General features: G+C 39.8%; 1 protein-coding gene across 21 annotated transcripts in view; it reads left to right on the forward strand.

Annotated features, from left to right (window-relative positions):
• Nucleotides 1-14,805, forward strand: part of TTLL5 (tubulin tyrosine ligase like 5) — a 274,823-nt gene that overhangs the window by 88,975 nt on the left and 171,043 nt on the right. For 18 of the 21 annotated variants that reach the window (XR_013440787.1, XR_013440786.1, XR_013440789.1 and 15 more), the window contains 4 exons: nt 503-541; nt 6,891-7,048; nt 8,003-8,309; nt 12,858-12,978. Coding sequence is in view for 17 of the 21 variants with exons in the window: in XM_078053996.1 (XP_077910122.1) it covers nt 503-541; nt 6,891-7,048; nt 8,003-8,309; nt 12,858-12,978 (625 nt within the window). In the remaining 4 variants the exon portion in view is untranslated. The remainder of the gene's footprint in view (nt 1-502; nt 542-6,890; nt 7,049-8,002; nt 8,310-12,857; nt 12,979-14,805) is intronic. The other 3 variants (XM_078053983.1, XM_036068564.2, XM_078053985.1) reach the window with 1 other exon arrangement.

Consider the following 14,805-nt stretch of genomic DNA (forward strand, 5'->3'; position numbering starts at 1 on the left):
CATGAGAATTGAGATTGGTTTCCTTTACTAATACATAATACAGTTCAGTGAAAGTATAAAGAAGAGCACTGGACTCTGAGACCTAACCTCTGGGTTCCCATTTGAGCCCACTAAGCACCAGCCTTGGGCATGTCACAAAATGATCTTATCCTACTCCTTTTTTTTTTTTTTTTTTAATAAGCAGGGCCAATAATCTTCACATGGTGGTTGTGAAGAATAAGTGTGATTTGATTTGTGACTGAATATACAGATGCAAGTAATTGTTACGCTTTTTTTCTAGAATTCATTTGTCATTTCCCTTTTTTTTTTTTTTTTTTAATTGCTCTTCCCCCATGCTTATGGGACTCTGTTCTTTTCTCAATACATCTCTCTACTTTTCCCCAAAGAAGCCTTCCCTGGCCTAATTCCATGTTATCTCAGGAGTGTGTATGTGTGCACGTGTGAACTCAGGGGAGAATATCTGAACAGTCCTCTAACCCAGTTGTCCTTTCTACTTCTGTAGGGGAAACCCAAGAAGAAGCTTATTGACAGGAAGAACACGGTAACTGATTTTTAAGAGTTGAGAAATTCTTTCCATGTGCACAGTGTGTGACCATGCAGGGGCTAAGCATGATATTTTATGTAACCATTTTTGGTTTGGCTCAGCTTGAATAGTAACATAAAAAATGTTTCTATTCAAACACTATTCTGAGGCAACTTTTTACAAACTAAGTTTGGGTTTTACTTTTTTTATAACTACAGGTATATCATTTGAACTAATAATAATAGTTTTCTTGTTTGGCTGTGTGAGAGACACCAAAGTATAAATGAGATTTCAAAACTGTGTTAGAGCCATGTTAGAGTCAAATAAGTGGTTATGGTTGGCCTTGGTATACCGGGGGCATGTAACTCTGTGCCTTATGGGACTGAGCAGAACTGCTTCAGGTTTGCCACAGAACTGAAAGTATGCAGAACACCCATGGCTCTTCATTCTGGTGGAGGAGAGAAAGGCCTTAGAGGAAGGGCTGGGGTGGCCTTCCCTAACCAAAGACTACAACCTCAACAAAAACTCTTAGATCTAAGCATACACCTCCCTGGTTTGAGACTTTACATACATCTCCTTTGTGCTGTGACTCTTTAGAAATCAAAATGGCAACAAGAAGAGAGAGACATCCTATATCTAGCTTTTAGTTTTACATTTAAGGATTAATGAGGATAAACCTGGTTTCTCATTGAAACCCCTTGAAGCGTAAATCTAATTTTTGTTTAAAGAAGGATCTAGAGAAAAAAGAGAACACTAATTACCAGTGTCAGATAGGAGAGAGGGAAATAATTTACAGACCCTACAGACATAAAAAGGACGTTAAGGGAATATTATTAACAACCTTATTCCACTACTTTGACAACCCAGATGAAATGTCTGAATTCCTTGGGAGGGAACATGTAGCAAAACTGACACAAGCTGAAATAGAAATTTTGAATAGCCCTGTATCTATTCAGAATATTGAATTTGTAATCAAAAACCTTTCGACAAAGAAAATCCCAGGCCCAGTAGTTTCACTTGTAATTTCTTTCAAACATTTGAGGAAGAACAGCACCAATCTTACATGAACTCTTTCAAAAATATAGGAAGGGACACTTGCCAGTTCATTTTATGATGTCAGCATTAACTATGACATCAAAACCTGACCAGAGACATTTTAAAAAAGAAGAAAATTACAGGCTAATATCTTCATGAACACAGACAAAAATTTCTTCAAAGAATATTAGCAAATTGAATCTACCAGTATAAAGAAAAAGAGTAATACATATGACTAAGTAAGGTTTTTCCTAGAAGTACAAAGTTGGTTTAACATTTGAAAATTAGTCAGTATAATTCACCATATATAAAGGAGAAAAGCTAGGTGATCATTTTATTAGATGCAAAAAAAGCATCTTACATCATTCACATTTATGAGAAAAACTCTTAGCAAATCAGGAATAGAAGGGAATTTCTTCATCTGGTAAAGACCTTCTATGAAAAATCTATTGCTAATATCATCCTTAATGGCAAAATATTGAAAGCATCCTTCTGTATCAGTAATATGGCAAGATGTCCACTTTTGCCATTTGTATTCACTTTATACTAGAGGTTGTCCCAAGCTGTACAATAAAGCAAGGGCTGGGGAATAAGAGAGAAAAGGCATACAGATTGAAAAGGAAGAAATCAAATGTCTTTAGTCTTAGATGGCATGATCTGGTTAATAGGAAATCCTAAATCCTAAAGCCAGAATAGCTACAAGAACATATAAGTATACCTAGCAAGGATACATGGTCAATATACTAAAATCTATGGCATTTTAATATACTAGCAGTAAATAATTTAAAAATGAAATTTAAATTTTGTTTATGGTAGCATTTGAAAATATGAAGTTCTCAGGGATAAATTTTACAAACTATGTTCAATACCTATACAGTAAAAGCTTACTAAATATTACTGAAAGAAATGAAAGAAGCCCTAAATAAGTTGGGGAGATATGTGATGTGTATGGATTAGGAGACTTAATATTGCAAAAAAAAAAAAAAGTTCATTCTCTACAAATTGATCTAAAAATCTGGTGTAATCCCAATCATTATTCCAGTAGATTTTTTTTTTTTTTTTTTTGTAGAAATTGACTATATTTTTTTTCATCACCAGCAGAAATTGACTTAAAAAAATTTTTTTGTGTGTGTGGAAATACAAAGGACTTAAACTATCCAAAGTAATCTTGAAAAAGACTTAGGGTACCTGACTAAAGAAATACTATAATACTATAGTAAGCAAAACTGTGGCAAGTTCATCAGTGGAACAGAATAAAGAGTCTAGAAATAGGCCTATATTTATATGGTCATTTGACTTTAATCAAAGGGCCCAAAGTCCAATGGGGAAAGGAAACTTTTTTTTTTTTTAGAGATGATTTTATTCAGGCTATCACAATAGGAGATTTTGTTTTGTTTTGTTTTGTTTTTGTTTTGCTTTTTGGTTTTGTTTTTTTGTTTTCTGTTTTTTTTTAGAGAGTGTGGGGGCAGGGGAGGGGCAGAGGGAGAGAGAGAATCTTTTTTTTTTTTTTAAAGATTTTATTTATTTATTTGAGAGAGAGAATGAGAGAGAGAGAGCATGAGAGGGGGGAGGGTCAGAGGGAGAAGCAGACTCCCTGCCGAGCAGGGAGCCCGATGTGGGACTCGATCCTGGGACTCCAGGATCATGACCTGAGCCGAAGGCAGTCGCTTAACCAACTGAGCCACCCAGGCGCCCCGGGAGAGAGAGAATCTTAAGCAGGCTCCACGCCCAGCGTGGGGCGTGGAGCCCAACACAGGGCTCAATCTCACGACCCTGAGATCATGACCTGAGCCAAAATCAAGAGTCAGAGGCTCAACTGACGGAGCCACCAAGGCGCCCCGAAAGGAAACTCTTTTTAATAAATAGGGCTGGAACTGGATATCATGCTTTAGATTTTTTTTTTCAAAGATTTTATTTATTTATTTGACAGAGAGACAGAGAGACAGCAAGAGAGGAAACACAAGCAGGGGGAGTGGGAGAGGGAGAAGCAGGCTTCCCACAGAGCAGGGAGCCTGATGCGGGGCTCGATCACAGGACCCTGGGATCATGACCTGAGCCGAAGGCAGATGCTTAGCGACTGAGCCACACAGGCATCCCGATATCATGCTTTTAAAAATGAACCTCAACCCCTATCTCCCAGAAAAATTAGAGATGATTCATAGTCATAAACATAAAAGCTATTACTATAAAACTTCTTGGGGAAAATCTAGGAAAATATCTTTGTGATTTGGGGCTTGGCAAAAGTTTTTAGACATGACACAGAAAGCAATACCCAAAAAGGAAAAAATGATAAGCTAGATTTCCTCAAAATTAAAAACTTTTGCTTATCCTCACATACTGTTAGGAAAGTGACTAGGCAAGCCATAGACCGAGTGAAGATACTCATCAAACAAAGGACCAGTATCTAGGAAATATAATGAGCTCCTACAACTGAAGAATTAGAAGACCAGCTGAAGAATTAGACAACTGAAGAATTAGAAGATCAACCCTTTTACAAACGGGTGAAATATTTGAACAGACACTAACTACCAAAAGAAGGTGTGTGAGTTGCCAATATGCTCGTGAACATGGGCTTAACAACATTAGTTACCAGAGATTTGCAAATTAAAATCATGAAATACCACTAAACATCCAGCAGAATGGCCAAAATGATATCATTGTGTTGTATACTTTAAATGCCTTACAATTTTGTCAGTTATAGCTCGGTAAGGCTGGGGAAAAAGCCGAAGTGACCGACCGCATCAAATGGTGAGGATGTGGAGCTAATGGAACGCTGATAAGTTGTCATTGGCAGCATGACCTTGTCCAGGCACTTGAGAAGGAGTCTGCCGGTTTGTTAGCCTAGAAAGCTCCATGCTGAGATCTTTACCCAGAAGGAATGAAAAACGTAACCACAAAACAACTTGTACAAAAATGTTCATAGCAGCTTTATTCATAATATTCCCAAACTGGAAACAACCTAGGGGGTCCAACAACCAGAAAGTAGGCAAACTTTGGATTATTCATAGAGTGGACTAATCCTCAGCAATAAAAAGGCATAAATATGGATACACATAACATGGATGAATCTCAAAAACATGCAGAATGAAAGGAGATTTACACACAAGAGTTCATACTGAATAATTCCATTTTTATAAAGTTCTAGAACAGACAAACCTAATATGTGATGAAAAAATTTAAGACAGTGGTCTCCTTTAGGAGGGTGAGGGAAGGATTGACTGGGAAGGGGCATGAGAACTTTCTGAGGAGGTAGTAACATTAGAGTTCAGGTTATATAGTTTTAGGCATTTGTCAAAACTCATCAATGGGCATTTAATATTTGGGTATTTCAGTATATGTAGGGTTTAGCTCACCAAAAAACAAACAAAACAAAAACAACCAAAACACCAAAAGCCCTATAAAACAAGTACTGAACTTTAGCAACTTAATGATTTGCATGTTAAAGCATTTAAGAGTAAAGTGCACTGACCTCTGTGTATAACTTTGAAATGCTTTAAAAATTAGATGGATTGATGGATGAATAGAAGAAGGGATGGTGGGATATATGTGCTGAAAGAAATATAGCAATATATTCATTGCAGAAACTAGGCTGTGGGTACGTGGATGTCTGTTGTACAATTCTTAAAACTTTTCTGTTTGTGTAAATATTTTCATAATAAAAAGTTGGAGAAATAAAATGAGGTAAATGTAGCTAAAAGGTATTGCAACTTATTTATAAGGAATTCAGTTGTTTATTCAAAAATATTTATGATATGTCAGCTGTATGCTGGGCAGTCTCATGGGCATCTCTGACCCAGTGATCGACAAGACAAGCATGGTCGTTATAATTCTGTTTATCAGAAGTGTTTATCACACTTTCTCCATCATTCCCTACCTCCATTCTTTGTACTACTTGAATTTATTGCTCTATTCAGGGTTTCTTAGAAGCTCACAATTGTTATTTTAAAATATTAGATTTGTTTCATTTTCTTTATTATTTAATTGGCTAAAAATCTATTTTCATAACTATGTGCGTGGGGGGGGGGCAGTGCAGTGTTCATTTGTTGGGGCAATGGTAAGCTGGGTTTGAAGTATTTTTAAAGTTTATTAATTTGCTTCTGGTTTCTGCCCCCATGTGTCAGGACCATCCCTATTCTTGGCCTGATTTCCTGCTCTGGAAAGAAAGTTTCTAGAAGATTTACTGTCCAGTTTATCCACTCAGAAATCCCTAAAACTCCTACGTAGACCAAAAGACACAGCCTTTCCATCATTGTCAGAGATTGAAAACTCCCAGAGAAATGAGGATGATTCCTTGACCTCAAAGGGAATACGCTTTGAGTTCTAGGGAGTTCAGTTCTCTGAGAGAATTCATAGTCAACCAGTTAGATCTTGAGTTCTGAGTATACGGGCAGTCAGCTGCCTGCTTTCAGATACTGACATGGATACTTCTTTTCTGACCCAGTGACCAAGAGTCCTCTCTCTCTTTGCTGACCTAGTTACCTCTGCCTGCATGGTACTTTGCCCGATCCTTGTTTGGATTGGGCCTGATACCAGTCACTTCCCTAACTTATGATTTATCTTACTTTAACTAATGCCTAATGTAGCTGCTGCCATCCCCTTCCCATCCCACTTCCCATTCACAGCTTGATTGAACTTGGCTTTGTCCAACATCTGCTGCCTTCCCTTGTCTGTTCTGACTCTAACTTCTGACCTATACTCAACATCTGGAGAGGCCCTACCACCTCCCCCCATATCCCCCTGTAACTAAGTAGACTCTAATGGAGAAGTTGGAATGCTTGAGACTCTGGGCCTTGGTAACATTCCTAAGACACTTCTCACGTAAGTCTTAGCTCTGTGCTGCCATATTCACAGGTATCAGCCATCCCTCCCCTTGTCTCAACCTCTGCTAAATCTGTATTTGTTAAATACTGTATACATTAGAAGAATATTTGTATAAGTCTGAGTAAATTATAATGAATAACAATAAAACAAACACCTGTAGCCACCACCTAGCTTAAGAATTAGTGTTACCAGTGTTCCCAGTCCTTCTTAGGTATAAGGTATTGGGTGGCACTTTATGGGTTCTGCAGTAAACAGTCAGCCAGTATGACTGAATACTTAAAAACACTTAAACACTGTCTTCAGATATATTTTTGTTTTAACAAATTCAGACAGGCCATTAGTGAAGTTTTAACGCAGGTTCCAGTATTCCCATTTATCTGTCGAACCTTTTAGAATTCACTAGAGGTACCCTGTCCAGCCTGTTGTTGGTTACAGAATTCTGTCAAGCCGAGCCTTGGCATAAAGGAGAGAACTTTCTGAAGGCTGTAGCTACCATATTTTTTCCCCATAGACTAGCTGCTGATGGAGCACCAGAACTAAAAGTAGAGAGTATGAATTCAAAGGCCAAGCTGCATGCTGCTCTCTATGAGAGGAAGCTCCTGTCTTTGGAGGTGCGGAAACGTCGAAGACGCAGCAGCAGATTGAGGGCAATGAGGCCAAAATACCCAGGTACCTGCTGGTGAGCTTACGCCAAACTCCATTGTCCGGGTCTTGCCAGTCTGAGTTAATCGGCTTCTTAATTATACTTAATGAATCAGAACCTTCCCGATCACGTACACTTAATTTTTTTGTATAGTCTTTTTCTCAGAAACTTAATTTCGAAAGGATTATATGTTTTTAAACCTCCCATTCTGTAATATTTGTACTGAAGAATAACTGAAGCATATACGTTTGGCTTTTGCTCGCTTTTCAGCATCATATAACTAGCTGATACTCTAGAAATACTTGAGGTATAAAGATACATAAATCTAAAGAAATACTTTAGCTTAAGTATAATGGAATCCTGAGCGTGATTGTTCAGCTTCTTCATGAGTAGGTGTTAAATCTCGTTCATCCCTTGACATTGCTGAATGGTAGAAATATTTTAACCATGAGCAGACAAGGAGGAATTTCTTTCTCTCCCGGATTCTTCCATTTTTAGGTCTGTTTGTCACTGATGACTGACTGCCCTTTCCGCCCCTCCTCCCCTCCTTTGTTGAGCACGTTAGTCACTAGGGTTTTCATCGGTGAATAAAAAAGATAAGGCCTTTGTCCTCACATACCTTCCAAGTCAGTGAAAGAGAAAGATAATGAATAAATGTAGGATAGAAAGCTACTCCCCTGCTCTTTGTACCTCCATAAAAGGTGCCCTTCTAAAAACCTCTAACACACTGTAGAGATTACCCAGATGTTTGCCTGAAGTTGTGAGAGAGCCATCGGTATTACGCTGAAAAACATGAACTCTAATGAAGATGGGTTTTTAGAGTGCATGAGACTGGAGAGTGATGTGTATGCTGTTCATTTTGTGCCTTTTTTGTGGTCTGACTTAGAGACGGGTTTTTACTAAAAAGATGAAAGGAAGGTATTGGGAGAGAGGAAAATTTAATCCTTTTTTCAGCAACATTAGTGATTCTTCGCATTTAGTGATCACTCAGCCAGCTGAAATGAATGTTAAAACTGAGACAGAGAGCGAAGAGGAGGAAGAAGTCGTATTAGACAATGAAGATGAAGAACAGGAGGCTTCCCAGGAGGAATCTGCAGGGTCCCTTGGAGAAAATCAAGCCAAATACACCCCCTCATTGACTGTTATGGTAGAAAATTCACCCAAAGAAAATGCCATGAAAGTTTCTGAATGGAATAATAAAAGTGAACAGTGCTACAAAATTGAGACTCAGGAGCCAGAGCCTAAATTTAACCTGATGCAGATTCTGCAAGATAACGGCAATCTTAGGTATGTACCTTTGGTAATTATGATAGTAAAACTGGTAACTAATATTGTGTACCAGGTACTGTGCTGGGAGCTTTGCAGCCATTTCCTTTTCTTACAGCAGCCCTGGGAGGTAATGACTGTGATTTTATTATTGTTACTATTAAGGAAACTGAGCCTTAGAGAAGTTGCTTGTCCAAGGTATAGAGCTATGATCCAAACCCATGTCTCACTGGTTTGAGTGTCAGTCACTGAAAGTGCAGAGTTCAAGTGGCTCATGGTTTAGTGTAGGGATACTTACTGAGTAGGGGCCCCAATATGGACAAAGTGCCCTTAGGGCAGAGAGAAAGGAGTGACTGGTCTTGCCTGGAAAGGCTAGAGGGACATTAGGGAGGTGGTAATATTTGAACCAGGCTTTGGCTGATGAGCAGGATGTCAGGAGGGCTGACAGGTGGCAGCTGTGTGGGAGTACCAGTAGAGGAAATAAAGGCAGAAGGTGTGATGGTCCAGTCAAGTCATTCAGCCCCTCAGCAGACGCTTATTGAGCACCTGCTTTGTGCAGGAATTGTGCTAGGCTGGGTAGTTACATGGAGAGAGGAATGCAGTGAGAGATAAGACAGAAAAAAAAAAAAAAATGGATGTCATTTGATCATAAAGCACTCTAAAAGGAGCTGGGACTGTATTTTCTAGATGGATAATTTTTAAGCCGATGAATGATATGGTCAGATCTTGATTTAGAAGGTAAATTCTGGTTGCACTGTGGGTCAGTGATTAAGAGGAGAATGAAAGGCAGAAAGGTGAGTTAGGGGCTGTCACAATAGTCCAGAGCCAGGAAGATGAGGCCTTGACCAGAGCCATGGCTACCGGAATGGAGAGAATGGGATGGACTGAATGAAATTTGCAAGTTAAAATGGGGAGGGCTTGGTCTCTGTAGATGTAAGAACTCCAGAGAGGCTGGATTTCCCAAACTTAGCAACTTGGCAATGCCGTCAATCAATATAAGGAGCATAGGAGTTGGTTTCAGGATGGAAATATGTTTCATTTGGGACACAGTGAGGCAGAAGGGCTCTGGGATGAAGTTGTTCAGTGGATAGGTGAAGATACACCTTTGAAGGTCAGAGTTGAACAGAATTGGGCAGTTGATAATTAGGAACTTCAGAGTGGGTGAGCTTGTCCAATTCACTTTAGTCCAGCAAGCACAGGCAGGAGAAAGGAGGAGAATTGAGCCCTGGGGAAAACCAGTGTTTAATAGTAAAGAGATAGGAACTAGCAGTTAGAGAGGTAGGCATCAGCCTAGGAGGAGGGAGTGTGGTAGAAGCTCCAGAATGAGAGTTCCAAGCCGTAGTGTGCCTCAGACAGCCCGAGAGAGCATGAAGAGTAACAAGAAACTCCTGCATTTCTGACCTAGGCCCAACTTGTGAGTTGTGAGAAATTGTGAGTTGTGGAAATAAAGCCAAGTGCAAGCCAGCTTTTTCAGAGGATTTGGCAATGAAAGGGAGGTGAGAACACATAGAGCAAGCTAAGAGAAAAGGATTTTTTTTTTTTTAAAAGATGAGGATTCTGGAGCTTATTTATAGACTAGGGGAAGGGTTTGATGGAAAGAGGATTAGGGGCACCTGGGTGGCTCAGTCGGTTAAGCATCTGACTCTTGATTTTGGCTCAGGTCATGATCTCAGGGTTGTGAGATTGAGCCCTGCATCAGCTCCCCACTCAGCACAGTCTACTTGAGATTCTCTCTTTCCATCCACCCTCCCCCTGCTCATGCTCTCTCTCTCTCTAAATAAATAAAATCGTTAAAAAAAAAGAAAAAAAAGGAAAGAGGATTAGAGATGCAGAAATGGATATATTGATAGGAAGGGCCCTAAAGGAAGGTGGAAAGAGGCCACTGGAGGGGTATCTCTTACTATAAGTCAGAAAGAAAGCACTATGGGATGAATGCAGTAGTTAGAAGTGAAAGGGGAAGAAAGGCTAGGTATTGATGCATTTTGGCCTTTATTTTCTAAGTTAGAGGTCAGTTCTTATATTGCAAGGGTGGGTGGGTAACATCGGGGGTTCGGGAGAGTGGGGAGATCAAGTTAAGGTTTGGAACAGCGTCATGGAGAATAGCAGTAGTTCTGTTGAGTGGAGAGCACACCAAACTGTCCGAAGACCTGGACTCTTGCTTTTTAGGGTTCACCAATGGACTGTGTGATCATGGGCTGGTCAGAGAGAGCTTCTCCACGTCTCAGTTTCCTTTTCCTTTAGGCCAAGGTATGGGGTTAGACAAATGTTTTTCAAACTGTGCTTTCTGGAGGGGAAAAAAGATTCCACTGAATTGAAATAGAACATTTGAAAACCACTGGACTATATTCTAAGGCCCTTTCCAGCAATAACATTCTACTTAGCTGTTGTAGAAATAAGTTATTTCTTCATAAATCTCATGGATCTGACTTTCAATGAGTAAACTTGTAGTTGCCTGGTGTGTTAATGCAAATTAGTGGTTTTTAGACTCTGTTCCCTGGAGCTACCCATCATTCTGTGGGGCATCTCCGTGGCTACTGAGGGGTCTCAGGGAGGTCATGGCAAGGATTCGAGACTCTCGGCCCTAGCATTTAGTTGTGTAATTTTTATAATGAGGATCCATATAAGCTTAATTTTTTTAAAAAAATAAGGGTTTTTTGGTTTAAATCATTCTAGTTTTCATTCTTTCATCTTTTTGGGTTTGTTGCAAATGACTAGCTGACCAATGTGAACAGTACCTTAGGGCCAGTCTCAGAATGAACAACCCCGGGTTCTTTCAGTGAGGTTTATAGAAATGGAAAGCTCGGTACTTGTTCATTTGATTTGTGGCAATGATTTGCAACGAAACAATAATTGACATCTCAGCCTCCAAGTGATAATTCTCTTATCCGAAAGACCTTCATGTTTTAGCATTAGAGGAATAATTAATAAAATCAGGTATTCTACTTTGGAGATGTCTGAAATGAAATATCAAATGTTTCTACCTCATTCGATAGCAAGTGAATTTGTGGACCAAAATTAAGAATCTTTTTCACTTATTTTGTCTTGAAAATAATCTGTTGTGGGGGTAAGGCTTTTGGGAATGGTTGAGGGGAAAGTGGCATGTGGTCTCCAGGAGAACAAGGGTGTAAGTGTTGCCCTTGTTGAGAAACATTTGAAAATATAAATTTGTTTTTTCTTTTTTTTTTAGGATTTTATTATTTGACAGAGAGAGACACAGCGAGAGAGGGAAGACAAGCAGGGGGAGTGGGGGAGGGAGAAGCAGACTTCCCGCGGAGCAGGGAGCCCGATGCGGGGCTTGATCCCAAGACCCTGGGATCATGACCTGAGCCGAAGGCAGATGCTTAATGACTGAGCCACCCAGGCGCCCCTAAATTTGTTTTTTCAAAATCATATTGTACTCCCATAAACTGTCCCCATTAGTAAAAACGATGTAGCCTGACTTATATTTTATGCTCTGAAGATCTTCTGTATTAAACTCTCAAGAGCAAATCTACTTCTCCACCTGACTCCCCTCCCCTTCAGTCCCTCTACCACATATATAGAAGTTAGACCTAGACCTTCTAGGATGTCCACTTTACTCTGGACAAGTCGTTCATCCTAATTTTGGAGGAACAGTGAGTAGAAAGCATTCAGTGATTGCATGTGTGAGGATTGTAAACAAAGTTTGTGTTGGGCCCTAATCTTCGCTGATGTAATTTTGGCTAGAGTGTCAGAAGGCCGATCAGCTGAAGTAACCAAAATCTCTCCTGAAGGAAAACAGATCTGCTACAATTAGCAGCTGAAGCGAAAATCATCAGTGTGTCTCTGGTATTTCTATCTTCTAAACCATAGCTTGAATAGATTTCCTTATTTCCAACCTAGACCACCAAGCAGAAATCTGCTGGGTTTTTCGGTGATGCCGCTGAGGTACTTTTTACTATATGTAAAGATTTCTTTTTCCCACTGAACATCTGGGCCCGTCCTAGCCTGTCAGTTCATCTATGCCAAACTCTGTTGGACCTCACTCATTTGTTCTGGGCTCCAGCCATTCCCGTCTTGTAGTTGAGAAAAGCATGACCTTAAAATTTGGTCTCAAAAGTTCCTTTGTAGGATTTATCTATTTCCTGCTTTGGAGGCCTTTGCACACCAGAAATATTAGTTGCCATAGCAAAAGAATACTTTTGCACCAACTGATGAGTACATAAGGGACTCCAACGCAGAAAAACCTTTCTACATTAATGCATATGTTATTGTGAAGATTCAGTACTTTTCCCGTCTATTTCCCCCAAGAAAGTTATTAAAAAGTTCAGAGATAAGGTATAAGAGTAGGAAACCTGATATCCTATTCTTGTTTGATTTTTTTTCTCCCGTGTTAATAATAGAGAAAATAAATAAGATTCTTTAATAGAAAAAAAAAAATCTCATGTACTCTGTAGAAGATATCTTTAGTCAATGACTGCATGATGGGCTTCATTTTTCTTAGCCATCCTAATAGGAGGATCCTCACAGTCCACTTTGAGTGAGGCAAGTACACATTTGGTAGGCTTACCATTCTGTCTCATAACGGTATGTTGTTTTGGATTTCTATAGCAAAGTGCAGGCCCGAATAGCATTCTCTGCCTATCTCCAGCATGTTCAAATTCGCCTGATGAAGGACAGTGGAGGTCAAACGTTCAGTGCCAGTTGGGCTGCCAAAGAGGATGAACAGATGGTGAGGCTCTTCTTGTTGGAACCTTTTTACTTTCCCTGTTTCTTTCCTTCTCCTTCTCCACCTCCTCCTCTTCCTCCTCCTCCTCTTCCTCCTCCTCTTCCTACTTTCAACTAGGGTAAAGAGCAATATATTCTTCTGGTGAAAGAGTTGTTCCACACTATAGATTATAGATTTACTTTAATGTGAAGTAAATCTTTGATCTGGGGCCATGTTCATTACACTCTGTTGAGGGCATCAGTTTATTTCATCCTGAAAATAGAAATAGATTGCTCATTAGACGTCAGGTACTGTGCAAAGCCCTCAAAAAGAATAACAATTTAGAGCCCTTTCACTCTTCGATTTTCCCGTTGCATTAACTCTTTGACGTAGGCACTGTAGTCCCCATTTTGTAGCTGAGACAACAAAGACCTAGAGCACGGCCGTAATTTGCCTCTTGTCCCACAGCTTGTGTGTGGGGAGACTGAAACTTGAACTCACAGGTTACAATTGTACATTATTTGCTCTTCTCTTGTTTCCATGCATCACAAGGCATATGTTTTCTGTCCTGAGGGGGTGGCGTTAACCCTGTGAAAGCACTTTATTATAGGCCGTCGGAGAATGTACCATCCTCCATTTTAATGTTATTTCTCTACTAGTTGAAATTTTATAAAGTTCTTATTAGATGACTGGAAACAAACTGTGTAATAATTTTTGCTGTGTATCAGTCATTTGAACATGCCTAGGATTTAGCATTCTAGCACGGTTTTTCTTTTTGAATTGGAATGACAGGGAACTTCATGCTCTTTGGTTAGGTCAACGCTTATAGAAGAAGCCACAGTCCTTCTATAGCCTTTTGACCACAGGGATCTGTCACCCACAAGAGAGGGACCTCTAAGTCTGAGAAAGCTGCATCCTTTGTCCAACTCAATGGTGACCCTACCATAATTTTCAGTTCTCCACATACGAGAGGCATACGATATGCCAGGCTTATTATAAAAAACATGATGGAAATCCCAGAAAACAACTTGTGAATTTAAAGTAGCCAATACAACCCAGAGATAAAACCTTGTGTGTTGTGAATAATCCTTCAACCATCAGTGGAAAATGTTAGCTCTGCTCTTTCCAAGTGGAAAATTGAAACTGCCTTTTTGAGAGTCAGTTTGTCTGCTCCACTGTGAAAAAATAATGTTTTAACATAACAGCTTAAGCCACCCTATAGTAAAGACAGCAGAATAGAATCGTGAAATCCAACCTCTGGTTATGAGGCTATTCCTTCATGCTGGAGCAAATTGGCACCAAAGGACAATGAGCCAAAATCAAATTCAGGAATAAAAAAAGAGCTCAGAATAGAATAACTCCTGCAACCGCTTGGAACTCACACAGGATTTTGGCGGGGGGGGGATTGTTTACGAGAATACTTAGGATCATCACCGCAAAACTTAATACCAGTTCTGTGCATTCCTGTTTGAAAATCTAGCTAGAGAGCAAACCCTAACCCATTCCCTGATGATTGCGGCGGCGGTCTTGTTGAGGAAGGTAGGGGTAGAATTGTCTTCTCTGCCCCAAGTTAGGGTTAGAGATTCTTTATCATATAACTCATAGGAGGCACATCAATAGAAGATCCTCAAATCTATCATCTTAAGGCAATTTTATCATGTTGTGGGGGCGTGGGGAGGGAAGGAACAATTCTCTTTAAGGCCCTTAGTCTCACAAAATCTCTCTTGGAAGCATTTGTCATACTGTGAGTGATCTGATTGGTATCTGTTCAGATTTCAGAATCCTTTGCCCCATGCCAAGTGAGATGTACTCTTTGTACCACTTAATGACTTTTCTCTGTGCCCCCCCCCC

Source organism: Halichoerus grypus, chromosome 8, assembly GCF_964656455.1.
Source record: "Halichoerus grypus chromosome 8, mHalGry1.hap1.1, whole genome shotgun sequence".
Classification (NCBI taxonomy): domain Eukaryota; kingdom Metazoa; phylum Chordata; class Mammalia; order Carnivora; family Phocidae; genus Halichoerus; species Halichoerus grypus.